Source organism: Terrapene carolina, unplaced genomic scaffold (assembly GCF_002925995.2).
Source record: "Terrapene carolina triunguis isolate 2854851 unplaced genomic scaffold, T_m_triunguis-2.0 Scaffold49, whole genome shotgun sequence".
NCBI lineage: Eukaryota > Metazoa > Chordata > Testudines > Emydidae > Terrapene > Terrapene triunguis.
In genome coordinates, this window is record NW_020664400.1 from 472,294 (window position 1) to 496,628 (window position 24,335).

Below are 24,335 nucleotides of genomic sequence, written 5' to 3' on the forward strand. Positions count from 1 at the left end.
ACCCTGCTGGCAACTCACAAACAGAAAAAAGGCTACATTTGTGAAATAAAATTGTTCACAGTTAATTGTTTGAGTAGCTGTTATAACTGAGCTAAAACAGTGGTCCAAATCTGCTCTTTACTCACAGAATTTAGTCCTATTAACTTCTGTAGGACTACTTGTGTAAGTAAAAGGGGCAGGATTTGATCCACTATATTCAGAATACACAAATTTTGCTTTCTTTGATAACTAGTGCATATTCCAGGTATATAAATATTATCCATCCACCTTCAACATTTGCACTGGATTGATCCTAGGAGATGCAGTACTCTTTTTTTTGCAGTGCAGCGGTTTCAAAGGTTGTTTACCTGGTGACATGAAGTACATACTGGCACCTACAGACCCAGAGAGTGCAAAACTTTGAACTGAATGTGAGGTCTAATGATTGCACATGAAACTATAAGTCACGAATATCTCAGATGCATTTACAGGAAAGGGACTTTTTTGTAATTGAGAGCCAACCGGCTGAAACTGAACATGGAATCATTCACATTAGGTATTGTACATTAGGAAAATACTTTAAATGAACGCATTGAATCACTTTCATTAGATGTATCCAAAAATAGTTTATATACAGCCTAATGGGATGTCTTTTAGAGAAAGATTGTGAGGAAGGGACTGATGATCTGAGATATCTTTTCCAATCCCAGCTCCTTCCATATGCCTTCCTTTCCATATGATACAGAACTGTTCTGTCAAAATCTTCTCCATAATTGAAGCTGCATGACATTTGCTGAGACTTATGATACTAGAAAAGCTCTAATTTATATATTCACATTATTTGTGTGTTCCATTTTAAAATCACTGAAGCTAAATAACCTTGTTGTAATCCCTTCATCATTCAAACTAGTTTTGTAGGGTCCCAATTAGGGCTGCCGATTAATCACAGCTAACTCATGTGATTAATTAAAAAAATAATTGTGATTAATCAGTTTTAATCGCACTGTTAAACAATAGACTACCAATTGAAACTGATTAAATATTGTGAATGTTTTTTCTACATTTTCATAAATATTTTATTCTGTGTTGTAACTGAAATCAAAGTGTATTTTATTCTTGATTGCAAATATTTGCACTGTAAAAATGATAAACAAAAGAATTAATATTTTTCAATTCATCTCATACAAGTAATGTAGTGCAATCTCTGTGTGTAGATTTTTTTTGTTACATAACTGCACTCAAAAACAAAACAATGTAAAACTGCGGAGCCTACAAGTCCACTCAGTCCTACTTCTTGTTCAGCCAACTGCTAAGACAAACAAGTTTGTTTACATTTACAGGAGATAATGCTGCCCTCTTCTTATTTACCATGTCACCAGAAAGTGAGAACAGGCATTTGCATGGCACTTTTGTAGCCGGCATTGCAAGGTATTTACATGCCACATATACTAAACTTTCATATACCCCTTCATGCTTTGGCCACCATTCCAGAGGACATGCTTCCATGCTGATGATGCTCATTAAAAAAATAATGCGTTAATTAAATTTGTGACTGAACTACTTGGAGGAGAATTGTATGTCCCCTGCTCTGTTTTACCCACATTCTGCCATATATTTCATGTTATCGCAGTCTCAGATGATGACCCAGGACATGTTGTTCATTTTAAGAACACTTTCACTGCAGATTTGACAAAACACAAAGAAGGTACCAATGTGCGATTTTGAAAGATAGCTACAGCACTCAACCCAAGATTTAAGAATATGAAGTGCCTTTGAAAATCTGAGAGGGACGAGGTGTGGAGCATGCTTTCAAAAGTCTTAAAAGAGCAACATTCCAATGAGGAAACTACAGAACCTGAACCACCAAAAAAGACAATCAACCTTCTGCTGGTGGCATCTGACTCAGATAATGAAAATGAACATGCGTCGGCCCACTCTGCTTTGCATTGTTATAGAGCAGAACCCATCATCAGCATGGACACATGTCCCCTGGAATGGTGGTTGAAGCATGAAGGGACACATGAATCTTTAGCACATCTGGCACGTAAATACCTTGTGATGCCGGCTACAACAGTGCCATTGCAGTGCCTGTTCTCATTTTCAGGTGACACTGTAAACAAGAAGCAGGCAGCATTATCTCCTGCAAATGTAAACAAACTTGTTTGTCAGAGTGATTGGCTGAACAAGAAGTAGGACTGAGTGGACTTTCAGGCGCTAAAATTTTACATTGTTTTATTTTTGAATGCAGTTATTTTTTGTACATAATTCTACATTTTTAAGTTCAACTTTCATGATAAAGAGATTGAACTGCAGTACTTGTATTAAGTGAATTGAAAAATACTATTTCTTTTGTTTTTCTTTTACAGTGCAAGTACTTGTAATCAAAAATAAATATAAAGTGAGCTCTGTGCACTTTGTATTCTGTGCTGTAATTGAAATCAATATATTTGAAAATGTAGAAAACATCCAAAAATATTTAAATAAATGGTATTCTATTATTGTTTAAAATGCGATTAATCATGATTATTTTTTTTAATCGCATGACAGTCCTAGACCCAATATAACCCTGTGAAGTGCCTTCACGGATAATGCATTACTGTTTTTTTAAATAAACATTGCTTGGTCAGTGTTGAAACTCTGAGATGATGGGAGGTTTAGACTACATGGTAGATGCATCTAGTTAGATGCAGTTAACAGGATGATGCTCCCACACAGTTCTGTAAAGTTCTCTGCGGGTTCTTATCTTCTAGTGTCCATGTCTTCTTCTGTTCATTGTAAATACTAATGAGGGTCAGTGAGGTCTCTCAAAACATTATATGATATACTTGTAAGTCATACTTTAGTAGCCACTGAAAAGTCAACATTTACCAACAGATTCCACAGTTACTCAAGTTATATTGTATTCTAAACATAGTAGGAAACTGGTATCACATATACAATTGTATGCTAATCTGACAAATAGTGAATTTTTAATATTGACCACTTGTTATCATAAAACATTCTTCTGTAAAATTGTTATCATCATATGGAGGACTGTTCTATAAGTTTGAGCAGGTTAGCTGACATGATGCTGATCACAACACTGCAGTCTGCATACACCAGGACAAATTGAATTCAGCATCTTGTCAACTAATTGTGATTCTGAATGTTATTTGTACTGGCTTACATTTACCTCAGAGTCATTCTCAGCACGTAGCACAGTGTGTAACAGTACTTTTATTTCCTTCCATTGGAGTCTGCCTATCAACTGCTCATCTCCTGCCCATGTACCAACCATGAGTAAAAATGAGAAGGAGAACTGGCAAAGCTCTTGCCTGAGAGCCAGGACAGAGGGTGAAATGAAGCATATAGACAACAAGGAAGCCACTTCGGATTCCGACTACCACCAGCCACAGGCAAGATGTGGGAGAACCAGAAGGGTAACAACAAAGTCCACACCCCAAAAAAAAAATGAAAAGAGGGGAACAAAGGCAGAGAATGAACAGAAGCTTCTTCAGGACTGTGTCTGTTGTCAATGCACCAGCATGAGGAGACAGGAGCAAGGGAGTATAGCTCCTCAGCCACAGAACCCAGAGAGAGAAGGCCAACTAGCGGGGCTTCGATTTATAAAAAAGAAAGAAAACACTCCACTGAAGTTTTTGTCAAAGGCTTCCCCACTCACCTTTTCCCTGCAGATTTCAGGGAGGGATACAATTTACCTGGACCAAACCATGAATTATGTATCACATCTTTTCATTCAAATTCCAACAAAGTTTGAATTAATGTATTTAAGATTATAAATAGACAAAAGATCCATCCATAAAATGTGTATCTGGATCTGGCTGCAGAGTCTGAACCCTGAACTCTGCACCAGATGTAGGGTTTTATCTCAGGCCTATTTCTAATTCTAAACAGAGAAAAGTACTAATATTACTTACCTTCTGCGTGAAAATCAGGACTTAACTGACTTTATAATAGTTGGGGAAATCATTACTTTAAAGATCATAGTTAAAAGTATGTCCTTACACCAGAAATCACTACTTACCAACTACTGACATTTCAGGAACACTAGCAGTATATATTTCTTCTGGAAATGTTGGTTCATTGTCATTAATGTCATGGATTTTTATGACAAACTCTGACTCAGGCTCCACTGGCCTCAGAGTTCTTCTGTTAATAGCCTGGGCACGAAGGGTGTAAAAGGCTTTCTCCTCCCTATCAATCCTCCGAGTGGCATGAATGTCACCTGTTTTCTCATCAATAATAAAAAGAGTACCAGCCCCATCTCCTGATAAAATGTACTTGAGAGACCCATCTCCCTTGTCCTGGTCAGAGTGAAGCTAGAGGAGAGAGAGAGAGAGAGAGAGAGAGAAAATATTTTTAAAAAGGGGGTCAGTTTTTTTAAGACATGAAGTCATTCTGCATGCAAAAAAACAAGATGAGGACTGAAAAAAACACTCATTTTCTATTTCATAGAATATCAGGGTTAGAAGGGACCTCAGGAGGTCATATAGTCCAACCCCCTGCACAAAGCAGGACCAATCCCCAGACAGATTTTTGCCCCAGATCCCTAAATGGCCCCCTCAAGGATTGAGCTCACAACCCTGGGTTTAGCAGGCCAATGCTCAAGCCATTGCAGTCATTATGCTGTATTAAAGCATTCACGTCTCCCTTACTTAACACAAAGAGTCATTTCACTAGACTGATGTGGCAGATTTTAGTTTTCCAGCAACACCTGTTCTCTGCTGTGAAACGTTTGTGCCACAAATCTTAAAGAAGAATTTTATGTTAATGTTGACCTTTTCTTTCCTTGAAGAGAGCCTATTAAAAATTCACAACCTGCTGTGTTAGTTGTAAATTGACTAAGCAGATAAAGGACATGGCAGGATACATGACAATTAAGGAAAACAGAACAACTGGTGGTGTGTCACACAATTTTTAATTTTTTTATTTCTTATTATTTATGTTTCCTTCTCCTAAACTGGAGTACATTTCAGTGTAACTCATTATCACTTTTATGCCCTTCAAATAGTTTAAATGGGTTAAACCAAAAAGCAACAGATTCATTAAGCAATCAGTATTGATTTAAATCAGATTATCTAGATATCTTTCTTTACTAATGACTTCTAACATTGGAAGAGCCCTAATGCAAAACGTTTTGCTATTTTTTACTGTACTGAAATGCAATTGGCTAAGCCAGAATGTTACACTCAACACCACCTCCCCGCTTCCTGTTACACAATTCCCTGCTATCTCATTGAGTCCGTTATGTCTGATTTGCAGAACTGAATAATTCAATTTATTTTCACCCTGAAATGTATATTTTAAATTTCGCAGATGTGTCATATCTGATAAAGGCCCCAATATTATTTTTTAAAGCATCTCTAATCTGCTTCTGATTTTGTGGCCACGATGTTGAGCATGGAATTTTTAAAAAAAAAAAAAAAAACAACCACCAACTCTTTAAGCCCATTTAGTGAGTTCAAGCAACCATTGGCAAAATTTATGATCATTGTAAACATGCAGTTACGTGCCTCACTAACTTATTTGTGCATTTAATGACACTGTACATAATAGTTAACAACAATAACATTAATTTATAGGTGCAAACAGTTGGACATCTAAACACTATAAAATGTGTCCACAATTATTTGCACCATCACATTTGTTGCAACATTTATTTACAGGCACAAAACTGTAGCAACAAAATCAAAGTTCACTTAAAAAAAAATGGTCAGGCCGCAAGAGTATTCGAATGATCCAAAAAGTTTCACACATGAAATAAAACTAGTGCAGCACTTTGGGCTTTTTAACTTAACTATAGTTAGGGAAAACAGCATAGCAATATTAAAGTAGCATTGACTACTTATAAGAATACCATCTTCAATCATATAAGCTAGGATAACAAAAATATGTTCATGCTTAGGGAATAAACTGATCACACACTTAGATCAGGTATAAATATTCTTTCATGGTATCCAGTTATTACATGTGTTTTCCTGGTGCACTATGTTGCTTTCATATTTTCCTCTAAAGAATCTATTTCAGGCCAATATCAGAGGCAAAATTCTAGACTAGATGGACCACTGGTCTGCTCTGATGTAGCAATCCTCAGGTGTCCGTGCAGAAACCAAATGAGTTCAATGGAGCAGAGGGATGAAGTAAAGGTCAGACGATTAATTACTCTTGCTGTGGTAAATTTGCAGAAGCTGAATTTTTCCCACACACTCATAATGAGCAGATCCTGGAGAAGGGAAGGAACTCATGCAGGATCTAGGATCAAAGCCATTATCAGCTTAGAAACTGAGAAACTTAGAAAATTGATTAAATGTTATTGAACTTTGATTAGAGCCATTTTCCCATTCTCTCTTGATTCACAATAACTAACAGTAAGCGTAAGCACAGAGCAAAGAATTACAGATTAAATTTTGCTTGAGCTAAAAATAAACAGTGTACACAAAACAAATGTTTGTCATACATCTCCCTTTTTCTACAAAAAAGGAAGACAGTCAGGGACAGCTGGCACCATCTAACAGGAAGAAAGCAAGGAAGGTAATTCTAAGGGAAGACTCTTCTATGTAAGCTCCAAGTCCTCTTCTTTCCCCCTCCAGTTTCTTTGCCCTTACAACTTGGAAGTCTCAACCTCTCCTCAGGCTCCTTCTCTTCCACCTCTTCCTTGCTTTCTAATTTTCTTCCCTGGTTTTCTCCTAGACCTACCCAAGGACGAAAAGAAAATCTCTCTGACAGTTCCTTCAGCTATGTGCTTCCGGGAGGGTGGGGGGGAGGGCAGAGTCATGATACACACTATCCCTGGTGCTCTATCATGGGAAGGGAGAAGAAGAGACTGAGATAAATTGAATTACCAAAGAGTAACTCTCGTTTTGAAGTAGTTTTTTGGCATGCAAACAAATGTGTCTGCAAACATCTGGGGTACATGGTCCCAACCATGCAGGAAGAAACACAAGATGCAAGGGATGTGGTTACATTAGGCCACAGCTTTATTAATGCACCTGGGAACTATCCAGCAATAACTTGTACAATACATGTCATCATTCCTTCCCAAAAAGTGCCCACCAATTTGAGAGATGCTGTCAGCTCTCCCTGATGAGACCCCACCACCCTCCTGTAATATGAGAGTTCTGGGGCTGGGGAAAAGGAGTTGTCTCCCTGCTGTACCAGATATAGGACCCAACCCCTTCCTTAGCTTCAGTAGGGCATGCCTTCCCCTATGTTATGGTGGCCCTGCCTGGGGTGCCCTCCTATGGCAGGCCATGGCACAAAAAGTGTGCCTACCTCAGTATCCCCTTTTCTTCTAGAGTCCCCAATAACTCCATACATGCTTCTACATGTAAATGGCCCTTTTGTGGGGTTAGTTTATTACAAAAGTCCCACAATCATAATTCAAAATTCCCCAGCACAGTTCAAATAGTACATTCACTCTTTCAAGTCCCTACAGTCCATCAATACACCAAATACAGCTCTGGCTTTTCTCACTGTGCCCCAGCTCCCCAATGCAGCTTTGACTTCTCTCACTGCACCTCATAACCGCCCCTTTAGCTGGGGCATTTCTCTGCCCTGTTTCCCTATAGTTCCAGCTCCTGCCCAGAGACATCAGTGAACTCACCCCTCCATCATCCCCCAGACTTCAGCCCTCCAGCTCAGAGAGCTAGCAGGCATCTCCCTCTGTTGCTCTGAGGCTTCATCCCTTTCTGGCTGTGGCTCGGTGTCCTGGGGAAGTTTGTAGGTGGAGCCCTCTCAAGTACCTCATGTTTTCATCAGCCTGGTCTGGTTTGCTGCTCACTAAGAAACTTTCCCTGCTCCCTCCTTCAAGGGCAGCCCCTTCCTGAAGCTCTCAGCCCAACTCTGCCTTTCTTCTGAGCTCTCTTGTTCTCTGAACTCTGGATTCCAAACTCTGTTGCCTTTGGACTGCCTGTCACTTATAACTCCCTGGGGCATCCCCACTCTCCCCATTACACCAAACTAGGGTGCAGCAGGACTGCAACAGGAGAAGCTGGCCCAATTTCATTTAAGGGGCCAGGTACCATGTTATACTTCCCTAAATGCACTTCCAATTCTGGTTTATCAGAAAACTGGACCGCCCTCTGGAACAAATACTTCCACTTGACAATTGCCACCTGCTAAGTTGTGACAACTTGAATGATACTTCCTGACCCTACCCCCATGAGATCCTGGAGCTGCTGTGGAGTAGGTAAAAAAAACTCACGCCTGCCCCAGCCAATCTGGCTATGAGCGAAAAATTCTCTCAGTCCCAAAAAGGTTAGTTGTACAAGTCCCCCAGCAAACCAAAAAACCTGGTTCTATGCTGATCCAATTAGAAAAAAGGGTTCTGACTGGAGTGTCAGGTGTACATATACCTTTCCTCTCCCCTAGGTGCTCAGGGGCCCAGTGTTGGCAGATAATTACAGTATTTACGCGACATATTTACTAGGGTGAATCCTAAAAAATTTCAAAAAAAAAAAAAAAAAAAAAAGTTTGGAACTTGGACTGTACCTATTTTTCATATTGCTAGACACTCTGGATAAAGCCAATACAGAATGGAGATAGACACATAGTTTCCCATTTCTTTATAGTAGGGCGGTTCATAATAGTCACAATAGTACTTTAAACTCTTTTGTTATGAATTTAAAATGGGACTCTGTTTCTCCAAAAGGATCACAAACCTATGCTCAGTTTCTAAGATTTGTCATATTTCAAATGGTCTCTCAGCTGCTACGTATATGCAAAAAGTACTTAATAAACTGCTGATGAAAATTTGGGAAAAGCCACAGCATTTAGTCAACAAAGAGTGTCTTCCTCTACAGCACCCAAATGCACCAGAAGTAGTTAAATAAAGGACTTTGAGGACACACCTATGAATGTTTTGGTGGTGGCTGGCTGCCCTACTGCAGAGCAGAATATTTAGAAAGAGGTTGAAGTTCCCACACTTAACATAAAGACTTCAGAAGAACTCCTGGGAGGACCTATCACCATGGTGTTACAGACACTGCAGGGGCAGTATGCTGGCACCCAATCCTACTCCAACACCAAGCACACGTTAGTGTAGGGTGCTCACTCTCCCCTTAAGCTTCATGGCCTGTAGGTCAATCTACAGGTGGCAATTAGAGGAGAAAAGCAGTAAAACACACAGACGTGAGATGAGGACGTAGACTGTATTCTAGCTCATTCTGTAAGCACTGCCACATGTCAAAAATGAAATAACTTCTGCAAGGTGCTACAGCCTTACTCTGTTGTGAGATCAAAAGCAGGTCCTCTGACACTGACTTCACATAGCATTGTTGCAAAGAAAAAAAAAGACCCCCCCCCCTCTTTTTAGTAAGATGGCCACCTATAATGCTAATATTAGAAATGTCCATTATAAATGATGTTTTGGGAAAAAAACCTCGAAATACTGAATTATTTTAATTAGTTCTATGACAATTTAAAAATATTGTCCCAAGTGAAATGTGATTTGTCTTTTCCAGACTAGCAGGGAAGTTGGAAAAAATAAGATGGTGAAGTTTTCCTGTATACTACTTTAAGTGTAAAACATTTCATATAGCTCTTTTGGCTAATGGGCATCTGTGTTTCATGACAGCCAAGCTGAGAAAGGAAGAGACATCTGTTTCACTTAGCAATTTTGTCTCACAAAACAATCAGCTGTGAAGATGTGGTTTTGTTTCTATATCCATACCTGATATTTTGCAAACCAATGAATTTCTTGTTTTACCTCTCACAGGAGCACTTTACTTTTCAGTGGTCACCACTGTATAATTTATCTTACTAGACAAAAATCAGAATATCTGCTGTATTTTTTTTTCAACAGGTCTGACTCACTGTACAGCAACTGCAATTACCATGTGTCACAGCTCTGTGCATTTAGTTATCAATGAGATTAAAATACTTTGTTTACCTGAAAATACATTCATTAGAGCACTATCACTTACTACTATAAGGCAGTAGTATTAAAATGAATGAAGTGTAATAAATAATGGACAATGTTTGGAAAGAGATGTATCAATAAGCCTATTAGGTGTATGGCTTTTATAGAAACATTATTAGCAGTGCAATAGAGAAAGATACACAACAGCTAGAAAATGTAATTGAGTTACATAAAATAGAGCTAACTCAGACTCAATCACCACCACCACCACCCCCCTTTCATGGAAAAGACAGATATGTAAAGATGATAGACTAATACGTCTCTAGAGCAATTTCCATTCAGTTATACCTCTAGAGTTCTGCAGTATCTTCATTGAAGTCCATAGAGTTACTTTAGATTTACACCAGTGTAGTTCTAATTCGAAAAGTGACTTGAAAATTACACTGGAGGTTTTCATCTTTATTGCCTTTCAATGATTCCAGAATCAAATCTGCTCACTCTATAAGTAAAAAGATTTTTCTTCCTTAATTCCCAGCCCTCCAAGCTCCACATGGAATCTGAAAGTTGGGTTCTTTCTGTAGTACTAACAGAAGTAAAAAAATTGAAATCTACTTCCATCAGAAAAGCCAGAAGATACTACTCTGAACAACATAAGGAGCAGATCGACTGAGTAAGAAGGTGCCATTTTCACATGCAAGAAAATGTGGAATACTGGAATAGCTAATAATAATGGCAAGTATTCTGTTGTAAGGATTAATACAATTTGTTTCTATTCAAATTACAGATTCCAAGGTCGTTATCTGAATTTTATTTAATGTAAAATTCAGAGTATCAAAATACAAATAATAAGAATGTATGTAGTCACTTTTCAGATTAGAACAGTACTACAAGTAAAATCTATCAACTGAATTCTTACATTAAACTTCAATTCATTTCAAGCCCATTTTCATCTTGTTTTACTGCCCAGTAATATATAAGAAACTCCCCTGTATAAAACTAATCTTCACTTTTTTCCTCAGCAGTTTTCACCAAATAATACAGACTATTCAGTTCTACCTTCCCAAATGCATTTTTACTTCCTATAACTTGCAATAATATCTCTGTACAGTGTATATCTTCAGTAGCATGTACACCAACATAAAAACCTAGATATGAAATTCAGATCTAGAAAATGTCCTGAATTTTCTACAGTTTTGAACAGTAGTTTCAGATGGAATGTTTAACTCCATCTTTATTTGTTAGCTTCTTTCTATTTAATTATATTGGCTATATGAATTAAATCATATATTGGAGGAAGTGTTCTCACCTATCCTGTAATTCTTTGCCCTAAACACTGATATTCCGATATAAAAAAGGAGCATCAAACCTTTTATTTTTTCATTCATCTCTTTTCTGAACACTCTGTAGTATAGTAGTACTCTCCTTGCAATTACCTCCTACAGGAAGGCTTACTTATAAAATACAAAAGCAGACCCTAATTCTAATAACTATGGTATTGAAGAACAGTTATTTCCCCTAACTCTCAAAACATAAGGTATTAAAACTTGTCAGTTAATTTCCCTTTGTACCAGCCTAGAAGACAAGATCTACAACAGATGTGGCAAAACCATTTCTCCTTTCCCTTTTCTCTTTTTAGAGTATCTATCCTGAACAATCTTTTCCCTAAGTGCTGAGTTTTAAGTGAAGCAGCTTGGTGCCAAATCTCATTCACTTATTTCGACTTATTCTGAAGGTAGTTTTTAAAGTAACTCTCTTGTCTGATGAAGGATTTTGCACTGTGTTTCAATGAGATACTTACAGTCTCACTCTTAATCTACTGAAATCTCACTCATTTATGTTGTCACAGCTTGCAAGTCCTGTGCTATTGCATGTTATTTAAAAGGGGTGAGAAACGGAGAGGAAAAATGCATATTTTGTGGGACTGGGGAAGATGAAGAGAGAACAAAGTTAAAAGAAAGTACAGCAACTGCATATTGGCTGGGAGCTAAGAAAAGCTTTGAAATACTCTTACTTGTTCAGAACAGACAAACACAAATACTCCACTCTGCACTGCACAGCCAAGGTTAGATTAGTTGATTTCAGTTTGGATTCATTAGCCTCACTGTGCCAAATTTACCTCTGGTGTAAACCCACTCAAGTTATTTGGGAGAGAGGGGAGAAAAATTGAACAAATCCCATAAGACTCTGTAAACCCATTGTTAACTACTGCTCTCCAGCATGACATCTGTTGCTGGCTGATGACTCCTTGCTGTTGTAGGCTTCGAACTTCATAGGAGCAACAGAGGCTTCATCATGAGTGTGTTAAATCAGTGCCACCCTGGCTATGCCCCTCCCCAGGTCAAGCCCATCTAGCAGAGGGGGAAGTTGCAGCTGCCTTGTGCTGCCACATCTACTCTGGCAGAGGCATTCTCATTCTGGCAGAGCCAGTGGGACCTAGAGATTAATTTGATACCATGCACCAATGATAGTTGAGAGTTATCAGGCCACTGTTTAATTTTCCTTCCATTGTTTAGTGCAAAAAGTAAAATATTACGGTAAGTTCTCCTTTTAAAACAGCACAAGATCAGAAGTAGATTAGTGCAGAATATGTACATAACCTGTACCTGATAATGGTTCAAGCCAATAGGAAAGGAGACACTGTGAGGTTTTCCTCGTGGAGTTTCTCCCACATTATTCTGGCAGGGTAGCTGTGTTTGCCATGGACTGAGCTGTAGGGCTGACCCACAAACCCTGCTGATCTATAAGAGGCAAGAACCATCCACATAATGACTTGGTCTCCTCATTGACTCTGAAGCCCAGTTTCCCCTTCCCACTCCCTAGAAGGTAGGACCAACCCCAGCCATGATCAGGGCTACTGCACAACCTCTTAGGATAGGTCTACACTTACCCGGTAGTTCGGTGGCAAGCAAATCGAACTTCTGGGTTTGACTTATCGCGTCTTGTCTGGACGTGATAAGTCGAACCCGGAAGTGCTCGCCGTCGACTGCGGTACTCCAGCTCGACGAGAGGAGTACGCGAAGTCGACGGGGGAGCCTGCCTGCCGCGTCTGGACGGAGGTAAGTTCGAACTAAGGTACTTCAAACTTCAGCTACGTTATTCACGTAGCTGAAGTTGCGTACCTTAGTTCGACTTGGGGGGTTAGTGTAGACCTGCCCTTAAACAGGCTTCCCGTGGCAGAGGGGTTTCGATGATAAACGTAAAGCAATCTCAAGCTAGATCAACTCTCTTAGGTGTTCTTCACATAGCTATTGGGCAAGGTGATGTACATCCTTTGGCCCGACCCCTACCCAACTTGGGACTGTCCACTGCCTTTCTCTTCCCTCTTTAAGGATCTCAGCACACTGTGTGGGATCTCATGGGAGGGTTGTGGAGGGGAGAAGATGCTACTTATGACTAGGATTTTACATTTCCTTATACTCATTATTGCATAGTTTATATGTTTCAACATTGGAATGTTTCTTTTTGCTGGCATGTTAGTTTCTGGAGCTGCAAACCCTTATAGAGTATAATTGAAAGTTGTCCACTTATGCATTTTGAAAAGAGTTGACCAGGTTTCAAGAGCATACCCCCACTCAGCCAAGTATTCAGCAACAATCTACATAAATTAGTCTAAGGTGAATTAGAAAGCTTAATGTGCTGAAACCCAAAGCAGCCCTTTCTTTCACTGCACTGGAAACTCCATAAACACAGGAAAGAAAAAAATATTAATCTACACAGGCTTTTCAGTAAGGACAACAATCAAAGAGGTAATTAAGCAACAGTTTGAGGAAACCTTCGTGCCAACAATAAGCAACATGTTTTTTATTAGATAGCTTAAATATGACTTTATAAAGGAGCTTAGGTATTAACCAAATAACCATTAAAACAGCATTAGCCTTCGTACATCTTATTACACAATTTGCATTATGTATAAACATCATTAAGTCCTTTTCTTTTTAAATGAATGCAAAACTTCATTAACATCAATGCTTCTTAGCTCTTTTGGCTATTGCTGGAGGCTCAAAGAAAACATGGTTTTCTTTGTTTCCAAATAGAATCACTGTAAAATGTAAATTGTTAAGGGCTGGGCAAAACATTTACCTCTCAATCTTAAGTCAATGTTGTGTTCATGAATGTTCTGGAAACCAATTATAGTGGCACAGCAGCACCAGCTGTGCCAACACATACCAGACTTCCTATACCCCACAACCCTGTCAGTGCAACCCAACCCATGTGCAAACCCTGTACTGATCCACCAATTGATTTAGACTATGACTGCGTTAGGGCAGGGACTCTTTGTTATTATACTGGCATGGGTACATTCTTGGGGCAGCTGTCCTATGCCATTGCTCACCACTGCCCATGATACCAAGGCTACCCTCTTATTTGTAGTGCATTAGCTTTCATTGAGCTAATGTGAATATGTCTACTCAAGCTAGGTGGTGGGGCTAGGAGGAGAGGGATGGCGAGAGGTCTTCCAGCTGTAGAAGGGGCAGAAAATGAAGATTTGTGATCAGTAAGCCTTGGGTGGGTTGTTTGAGAAAATCTGTATTTTACTGGTCCCTCAGGGGTTTGGAAGGGACTGGGAGGAGAAAGAAGTGGCAACTTCCTGATTTTAGCACAGTTTAATGTGGTGTTTCCAAAGACACACAGCCCAGAGGTTTGGAACTGACAATGCAGGTACCTTGACTGCTGAGGGAAAAGAAATATGTGTGGTTGCCGACATATGGATGCTGGGGATTCTTGGATCATGAAGTTGCAGAAGCTGGTGAGAGAGCAAGGATTACATCATGACATGGACATTGCTGAGTACCGGCTGATTTGGATGGAGAGAGGTTGCCTGCCTTAGCATCATAATTTGCCTACTCTTCAGTATCTAACTGGTGAGCTAAGAAGTTGTGATCTTCCGGACACTGAGGTGATTCACTTGGGTGGAAGTGATCATAGTTTCATTCCTGGTGTACATTTTATAAAATCTATCAGATTAGATCTGGATTTGTATCCAGAAGCTGTGATAGTTGTCTCTGATTTGGCTGAGCATCTGAATAATCTCTATAGCAATAATATGAAAACTATTAATAAGCTATTAATAAGGTCTGTAACCTGCTTGTATTATCTCTCAGGGAGAGACACTGCCTGATTCAAATCCTGTCTAGTTTATAGAACTCAGATTGTGATTTTACTTTTATTTCTTAGGTAACCAACGTTGACCTGTACACTTATTACTTATAATCACTTAAAATCTATCTTTCTGTAATTAAAAAATCTGTTTTATATTTTACCTAAAACAGTGCATTTTGGTTGAAGTGCTTGGGAAATTTACTCAGGTTGCAAGGGCTGGTGCATGTCCACTTTCCTTTGTAGAAGTGGTGGACTGGGTAATAAACTTACACTGGTCAGTTCTGACCAGGGGAAGATGGTACAGCTCTGGGGTCCTAGGCTGGGGAGCTGTGGGGGAATTGGCTGGAGCCTCTTTATTGTTACTTCATGAGTGGCTGGCAAAAGCATTCATATAACTCAGTTGGATGTGTCCCTGTTTGTGGATATCTGGAGAGGTTTACAGCTTGTCACAATATCACAGTGTGAGAGGGAGCTCAGGTTGGTAAGACAGAGGGCTCAGTGGTACCCCAGTTCCAGGCTGCACCCCAGGGAACCCATCACATTAACTAAAATGGTTTACATTAAATCCTTACTTATTAATATAGCATCTTTTAAAACAATTCTTAAGAGGGTAAGATACTGAAATAGCTGTTCTTTCACCTTAATGATATAAATACGGACTTGATTCACATTCAGGATACCAAAGAGGCTATTTTATTCCCAGACTACTTTTCAAATGAAACATCACAGGATGACTAAAATTAGAAACGCCCATCTTAGTCTTCTTATGATTTAGAAGTTGTACCCCACAGTATTTTCTTCAAAATGCTAGTTGCTGCCCTTGGTCATTTATGCCATACACTGCATCATTAACTGAAAAGTATATCCAAATTGTGCAAATCACAGTAACTGGCTCCACACTCTCACCAAAGCCTTCCACAAAGCATCTATGCCATTTTGGGGGCGGGATGAATTTTCTTGAAGCACACTGCATCACACAGTTCTCTTGCTCTTTCTATAATGGAATATATTATATTCACTCTATTGTGTTAAAAACAAAAACAACCCGCCCCCCCCCCCACCCTCACACACAAAAAACCCGCCTGAATTCTTGCACTCCTTGCTCAGCTTAGGTTGGTGACCTTGGCTTGCTGTTTTTGACATTCACTCAAAAAGCCTCCATTTGGTTTGCTTTTGCCTTCAGAACTATATATACCTAACTTCATGCCCCCTCTTAATCTCCTCTTTTCCAAACATAGGTCTAGTTTCTCAAACCCTTTTGAATAACTGAAATCCTTGAGTCCCTGTATCATTCTGTTTGCCCTTTTCACTTCTGTATTCTTTTTATAATGTGACCAAAATTGAGCACACTATTCTAAACATAGCCTCTCTAAACTACTATCTCTCATTTTCTCCAATTTATATAAAGCCACTTGAGTTTTTTCCTTAAGGCCGCTGCCAAGCCTTATTCCTAAAGTTTAAGGACCATTAATCAATAATCATCCTTCTTATTTTCAACTAAATGGCACTGCAACTCTTTCTCTCTTAGTCTTTGTTTCCCACCTCCATTCCCACTTACTTTGTTTTCCAACTGTAGTGTAATTTTCCCTCTTCAGTTATACTTACTGACATTTCTATGGCTTTCATTACCTGTAGTATCCTTGCTTACGGATCATGGTTGGTGTCATGTAGTTGGTAGCATGGTAGGTATACCACAAGCCTTGAGGAGAGTGTAAATGGCACTTCTGGCCCTATTAGTTTTAGTACCCAGTGCATTCCAGGAAATATTCATCTATGAAAAAAATTCACCATTTGGGTTGGCAGAAAGGAAAGACTGAAAATGCATATTCCTGGGGGGAATTCTGTGCCACTGCTCATGCACAGAATTCATGTCCTTTGCAGATTTCCCCCCCCTCACAGAATAATACATTCTGTTGGAGAGGTGCTCAAATTATACCTTTTTCCCACCAGGGGCTGCTGTGGCACCAGAAGAGAAGGCAGCTGGAACAGGGCCAGAGCAGCCAGCCATGGAGACAGAGGGGGAGAGGCTACATTCTCACGGTGCCCTGCTTGTGGAGCCAGGTGAGGAGGCCTGGGATATAGAATCATAGAACTGGAAGGGACCTCGAGAGGTCATTTAGACCAGTCCCCTGCACTCAAGGTAGGGCTAAGTATTATCTAGACCAAGGGTCGGCAACCTCTGGCATGCGGCTCGCCAGGGTAAACACCCTGGCAGGCCAGGCCAGTTTTTTTACCTGCCGCATCGGCAGGTAAACAAAATGGCCCAGCCCGCCAGGGTGCTTACCGCGTGCCAGAGGTTGCCGACCCCTGATCTAGACCATCCCTAAGAGGTGTTTGTCGAACCTGCTCTTAAAAATCCCCAATGATGGAGATTCCACAACCTTCCTAGGCAACTTATTCCAGTGCTTAACCCGTCTGACAGTTAGGAAGATTTTCCTAATGTTCAACCTTGCTGTAATTTAAGCCCATTGCTTCTTGTCCTATCCTCAGAGGTTAAGAAGAACAATTTTTCTCCCTCCTCCTTCTAACAACCTTTTATGTACTTTAAAACTGTTATGTCCCCTCTCAGACTAAACAAACCCATTTTTTTTTTCAATCTTCCCTCATAGGTAATGTTTTCTAGACCTTTAATCATTTTTGTTTCTCTTCTTTGGACTTTCGCCAATTTGTCCACATACTTGTCTAAATACTTCCTGAAATGTGGCACCCAGAACTCGACACAATACTCCAGTTGAGGCCTAATCAGCGCGGAGTAGAATGGAAGAATTACTTCTTGCGTCTTGCTTACAATGCTCCTGCTAATAGATTCCAGAATGATGTTTGCTTTTTTGCAACAGTGTTACACTGTTGACTCATATTTAGCTTGTGATCCACTATGACTTCCAAATCCCTTTCACAGTACTCCTTCTTAGGCAATCATTTCCCATTTTGTATGTGTGCAACTGATTTTTCCTTCCTAAGTGGAGTACTTTGCATTTGTCCTTACTGAATTTCATCCTATTTACATCAGACCATTTCTCCAGTTTGTCCAGATCATTTTGAATTTTAATCCTATCCTCCAAAGCACTTGCAACCTGTCCCAGATTGGTATCATCCGCAAACTTTATAAGTCTACTCTCTATGACATTACCTACATCATTGATGAATAGGGTGACCAGATGAGAGGAAGAAAATATCGGGAAACCGGGGGGGGAGGGGGTGTCCGCCGGCAGAGCAAAAAAAAAAAAAAGCCAAGTGCTGCCGGCGGACCAAAGAAAACAACAACAAAAAACTGCTGGGGGAGCGAAATATCGGGACAAATTGCATCCCAACCAGAGATCGGTCGGGACGCGTGACAAACGCCTAAAAATCGGGACAGTCCCGATTTTATTGGGACGTCTGGTCACCCTATTGATGAAGATATTGAACAGAACCGGACCCAGAACTGATCAATGCGGGATCCCACTTGTTATGCCCTTCCAGCTTGACTGTGAATGACTGATAACTAATGGGAATGGTTTTCCAACCAGTTATGCACCGACTTCATAGTAGCTCCATCTAGGTTGTATTTCTCTAGTTTGTTTATGAGAAGGTCATGTGAGAAAGTATTAAAAGCCTTACTAAAGTCAAGATATACTACATCTACCACTTCCCCCCAATCCACAAGGCTTGTTACCCTGTCAAAGAAAGCTATCAGGTTGGTTTGACATGATTTGTTCTTGACAAATCCATGCTGACTCTTACTTATCACCTCATTATCTTCTAGGTGTTTGCAAATTGATTTCTTAATTATTTGCTCCATTATCTTTCCGGGTACAGAAGTTAAACTGACTGGTCTGTAATTCACGGGGTTGTCCTTTTTCCCCTTTTTATAGATGGGTACTATATTTGCCCTTTTCCAGTTTTCTAGAATGTCTCCCTTCTTCCATGACTTTTCAAAGATAATTGCTAATGGCTCAGTCAATCAGCTCCTTGAGTATTCTAGGATGCATTTAATCAGGCCCTGGTGATTTGAAGACATCTAAATTGTCTAAGTAATTTTTGACTTGTTCTTTCCTACCTCATTTTCACTGGTATTCACTATGTTAGATGTCCAATCACCACCAACCTTCTTGGTGAAAACCAAAACAAAGAAGTCATTAAGCACCTCTGCCATTTCCACATTTTCTTTTATTGTCTTTCCCCCCTCATTGAGTAACGGGCCTACTCTGTCCTTGGTCTTCCTCTTGCTTCTAATGTATTGGGGGAGACGGACAGCGTGGATCACATGGGGTTGCTGGGGAGTCACATTGATTGGGGTTCAGAAGGGCTAGTGGGAGTGACAAATTGGGGAGTGGACACAAGAACTAGTGGGATGACAGCACTGAGTGAGGGGCTGAATGGGAGCATGGGTACAGGGCCACGTGGGGATGGAGGGAGAAGGAGTGGCTGAATGGAGTTGTAGGGACACATAGGGATGGGGCAGACTAGGGGTCAACCAGGGTCTGCATGGGGGAGAATCTTCAACTCCCTAAAAATCTCTCCTCCTCTAAGCCCCCCGCCCCCGCATTCTATACTTCTCCCACCAACATTCAACAACACTCCAAGTTCACTTCCAGGCTCCTGCCCAGCAATTTCTTCCCTCTCCCGCAGCTCCTCCATTATCCCTGACTCCCCCAAGCCTTTTTCACTGCTTCTGAGGGGTGCAGGAAATACATTTCTTAATTGTATTTTAAATGAATTATTACTCAGAGTTTGGTATTAATATGCCTAGTAAGGAATTTATTCATCAAAAAACATTTCCTGAATCTTTTTTGTTGTCTGTATTGTTACAGACATACTTGCTGACACGTATTTTGAAATAAATTACCAAAATAATTGAAACTGGTGTGATTATATTGTGTTATTTTGACAAATAAGATATACAGAATTTTAAAATATCGTGCACAGAATTTTGAAGTTTGTAGCTCAGAATTCCCCCAGGCGTAATCATTCCTGAAACCCCCTCCAATTTTTCTCAAATCGCAACTCCACATTTAACCCCCTGCATCCCTCCAACTCTGCATTCCTTAGTGGCCCTCTCACCATTATTCCTTAATTTGCCTATAGTCTGCTAGCATTAATATTACTTCTGATCCACTGGTCTCTATTAGGATGCACCCATCAGGGACTGACTTAAAAGGATATTAAGAGCATTTGTCTAATTGCTCCTCAATTAAGCTATTCACTTGTCTGGCTCCTTATCCTTCCAGGATGACCCAAAATACTCTCCTGGGCTCTAAGGGTCACTCCAACATATAGGGGGCACATAAAGAGGACATGGCAATCTTATTACATCATCATACAACTTAATTACCTTACTGTTCAATATTTCTTCTAAATAATAGATATTTACAGAGAACAAAACATCTTCTAGTACTGATCTGTGTGACAAACAAAACAATTAGGGGGCTGGAGCACATGACTTATGAAGAGAACTGAGGGAACTGGGATTATTTAGTCTGCCGAAGAGAAGAATGAAGGGGGATGTGATAGCTGCTTTCAACTACCTGAAAGGGGGTTCCAAAGAGGATGGATCGAGACTGTTCTCAGTGGTACCAGATGACAGAAAAAGGAGTAATGGTCTCAAGTTACAGTGGGGGAGATTTAGGTTGGATATTAGGAAAAACTTTTTCATTAGGAGAGTGGTGAAGCACTGGAATGGGTTACCTAGGGAGGTGGTGGAATCTCCTTCCTTAGAGGTTTTTAAGGTCAGGCTTGTAAAAGCCCTGGCTGGGATGATTTAGTTGGGGATTGGTCCTGCTTTGAGCAGGGGATTGGACTAGATAACCTCCTGAGGTCCCTTCCAACCCTGATACTCTATGATTCTATGACATTCCACCATTCAAACTATATCTTCCCTAAATGCTTTCCCTCTGTATTAATATCCAGCCATATCCATTTAGCCACTCATGCAGGTCAATACTGATAACATATTTACTTACACTAAATTAGAGATTCATTTTTTTCTGGCACTTTATAAAATGCTTTACTAAATTTGAAGTAAATGGCATCCACCTTTACGTCATCAGCTTTTTTTATTAGCTTCCTCAAAAGTGATAAAAATATGTCATGATTGTATTTTCTTAGATTCATACTATATTTGGGTAAATTATATTTACATAAATTATAACTCCCTAGATGTTCTCTCTTTCTCTCTCTTTTTTTTCTTTTTTTTTAAACTACTGGTTTACTTTGATGTCTTCTGCTCAATTTCCTTCAATGCTCATCTCATTCTGTCAGAATATGCTTTTGTGAAATTCAACATCGTTGTTTATCTCCTTTCTGTTATCATTTTAACCTTTATTATTAACCTAACTAGATTACAACCATGATTGCTTAGGCAATAACAACAGTGCTTAGCCTTTATATTCTTCCTGATACAGTATTTTCAAAGCTCTGTATACATTTTATTACTCTCAACACCTTTGTGAGTTTGATGAGTATTGTGATTGTCAATTTACATGTGGAGTAAGTAAGGCACAAAGAAGTGATTTGATTTGATCAACCTCTCACAGCAAGTCAATATGTATTCTTCACCTTCCTGAAATGTTTTTAATGCACTCAGCATAAGCACCCAAATTTCCTGAAGCACACACTCATGTATGTATGGAAACACATAAACCTCAAAATACACATGGCACAAACAATTACATCAGGATTGCATTTGCCTCAGAAGAAAACATGCAAACGTGCATGCATACATTGGAACATTTGGTGACTAATGTGCAAGAAAGAAGGCCCTGCACTGTTTCATGTCTGCATATTTCTTACTTAGATTATTCCTTCTATTCAATGTCTCCGGTACGGTATTACATATCATTAACCTATTCTAAGCAATAAAAGCCTTTTAGAAAAAAAAACAATAAAAGCATTTTCATAACATAGAATAGTTCCGAAATACAAAAGGGGAGGGTCTATTTTCCTCCACAGTTGTTTCTGGCAGAGAAGAATAACGTCTTGTTGCATGACCACGTATTCCAAATGGGAACCCTGCCCATTTTTTCTAAAATACCATACTTGCATACCAGTAATTTTACTATAAAACAAATCTTGCATCCATTACCTAGTTCTTACTCAGACAGGACAACCCATTGGTTTCCAGATCTATTGGTTTCTAGTTCCAGCTTGTCCCCATTTGTATGGGCAGCCCGCAGGGCTGGGTGCACTGTGGAAGCACTATGCCTACCTCTCAGCGTGTATTGATTTAAATCAAAGTGATTTACATTACTTATTTTAATTATGATTTAAATCAGCAAGCAGGAAACCTTGATCTAAATAATCGATTTTAAATGTGTTTTGCATTTGAACTTTTTATTTTCCTAAAGAAAGGATGATTCTCACTAGTTGGTAACCATTAAAACATGTTACCAAGTATCAGAGGGGTAGCCATGTAGGTCTGTATCCACAAAAACAACAACTAGGAGTCCGGTGGACTCCTTGTTGTTGTTGTTTTTTAAACATGTTGATTTGCAAATATAGCCCTTATACTAAATTTGAAGCTTCTTTTTGCTAGCCAGGAAGCTACTGCGTAAGTATATACTTTTATTTAAGCAATTATATAGTTTAGTTTAAATGTATTAAGATTTAATTTTTTTATGTTAGAAAATGGTGAATGATGCATTCTGATTATGTGGTGTCAACCTCTATTTGGATGGAAATCAATTGAAAAGACACCAAAATAGCATTTTTATTAGTAGTATGATTATTAATTAAAATTACCTTAAATGTGCTGGATCCATAGAAAAAGTTTATCAAAACGTATTACATTTAAAACTGTTTTATTAAACAAAGGAAGTAATATCTGTAGTTAGTGAATTGAACTGATTGTTTCTGGTCACCATGTCCTTCAAAATTTCAGAACTAGTAGACCTCATCCTCTTACATCTAACTTTTTATTCAGTTTGGAAGAGGAAAAGAAGCTTTTCAGCATTTTCATCTCTCAGTTGGTTTCTTAACTTGAAATGAACTAATCATTGAACTGAGCTAGCTGAATAAATTGAAATGAAGAAAATATTCTCTTTGTACCTGCAGAAGAGATTACTGCTGTCAAAAGTTGGTTCAGTACTTTGGTTCCAGCTTTGGTGCTTGCCCCGTGACCTCCACCAGTTCAGTGGTTTGACTTGCTTTAAAACTTGACAGCAAACATGTATTGCTTAATATTATTTTTTATTTATTTAAAGGATTTTAATAGATTATAATAAATTTAGGCCTTAATATAAATTGTCAATTTCAAATTTCATTTTAAATGTGTATTTTTTTTTAAATGAACCCGTATTTAAACAGCAACAAAAATCATTGTTTTGTATCCTCCCCACTAGCCCCTGGTGTACAAAGATGGGAGTGACTGGTATAATTCTCTAGTTGCTTTCTATGACCGATGTGAGGAGCAACAATGATGAGCTCTATATCCAGCCAACACTGCTAGCCGTGAAGTCTCAGTAGTTTGGAGCTTTTGACAGAAAATTGTTTAAAGTAGGGCAACGATTGTCCAACTGTGGGTTGCGACCCCATTTTAATGGAGTCACCAGGGCTGTCTTAGACTTGCTTGGGCCCAGGGCCAAAGCCAAAAGCCGAGCCCCACCACCCAGGGCTGAAATCCGAGCCCCACTGCCCAGGGCCAAAGCTGAAGCCCAAGGACTTCAGCCCTGGGTGACAGGGCTCAGGCTATAGGCCCTCTGCCTGGGGCTGAAGTCCTTGGGGTGGTGGGGCTCAGGCTTTGACTTTGGCCCTGCCACCCAGGGGAGTGTGTCTCAGGCAGACTCAGGCTTCGGTCCCCCCTCCTGGGGTCATGTAGTAATATTTTTTGTCAGAAAGAGGCCATGGTGCAATGAAGTTTGAGAACCCCTGAAGTAGAAAAAACAGTCACTGGGAAAAAGGCTGGCTCAGAAGTCACAGAAAATAATTGTAAAGAAAGGACAATATCATGCCCCCAAGAGCCACATAAGGTGGTGACCCTGTGCATGCATTAGCCACTGCCACAATACCACTATGACTTTCCGTCGAAGGGGGAATCCATGTGATAGAAAAGTTCAGGGAAAGAGTTGGGCTGGGGACAAGGAGTGGAAACCCTTGCATTGGGTAGGGCAAGGCTAACAGACACATAATTGACTCCTCTGGCCCTATGGAGATGACCCAAGCAAAGGTAATAGGAGTCTGGTTCCATACTGCCTTTCCAAGAGAGTCTTTTCTATGAAGCAAAACCTTTTGAGGGTGAGTCTTGGTCATGCGGCTGCACTGGCAGAGTGGGGGAGTCGGCTGCCGAAGTATAAGCTCATGCAGCATATAGATGCCTCTGACCTTCTGTTGATCTTCTGCCTTTGGAGTATAGGGGCAAGAGGTGAGGAGAGGGGATCAGCAGGATTTGTGGGTGGGGCCTGCAGCCTGTTTCTTTTCCATT

The 24,335-nt window shown here is 39.8% G+C and overlaps 1 protein-coding gene across 3 annotated transcripts in view; it reads right to left on the bottom strand.

Moving 5' to 3' along the window:
- LOC112110903 (cadherin-10) overlaps positions 1-24,335 on the bottom strand; it is a 101,904-nt gene that overhangs the window by 57,057 nt on the left and 20,512 nt on the right. For all 3 annotated transcript variants that reach the window (XM_029912605.1, XM_029912603.1, XM_026656557.1), the window contains exon 2: positions 4,004-4,298. In XM_029912605.1, coding sequence (XP_029768465.1) covers positions 4,004-4,298 — 295 coding nt within the window. The remainder of the gene's footprint in view (positions 1-4,003; positions 4,299-24,335) is intronic.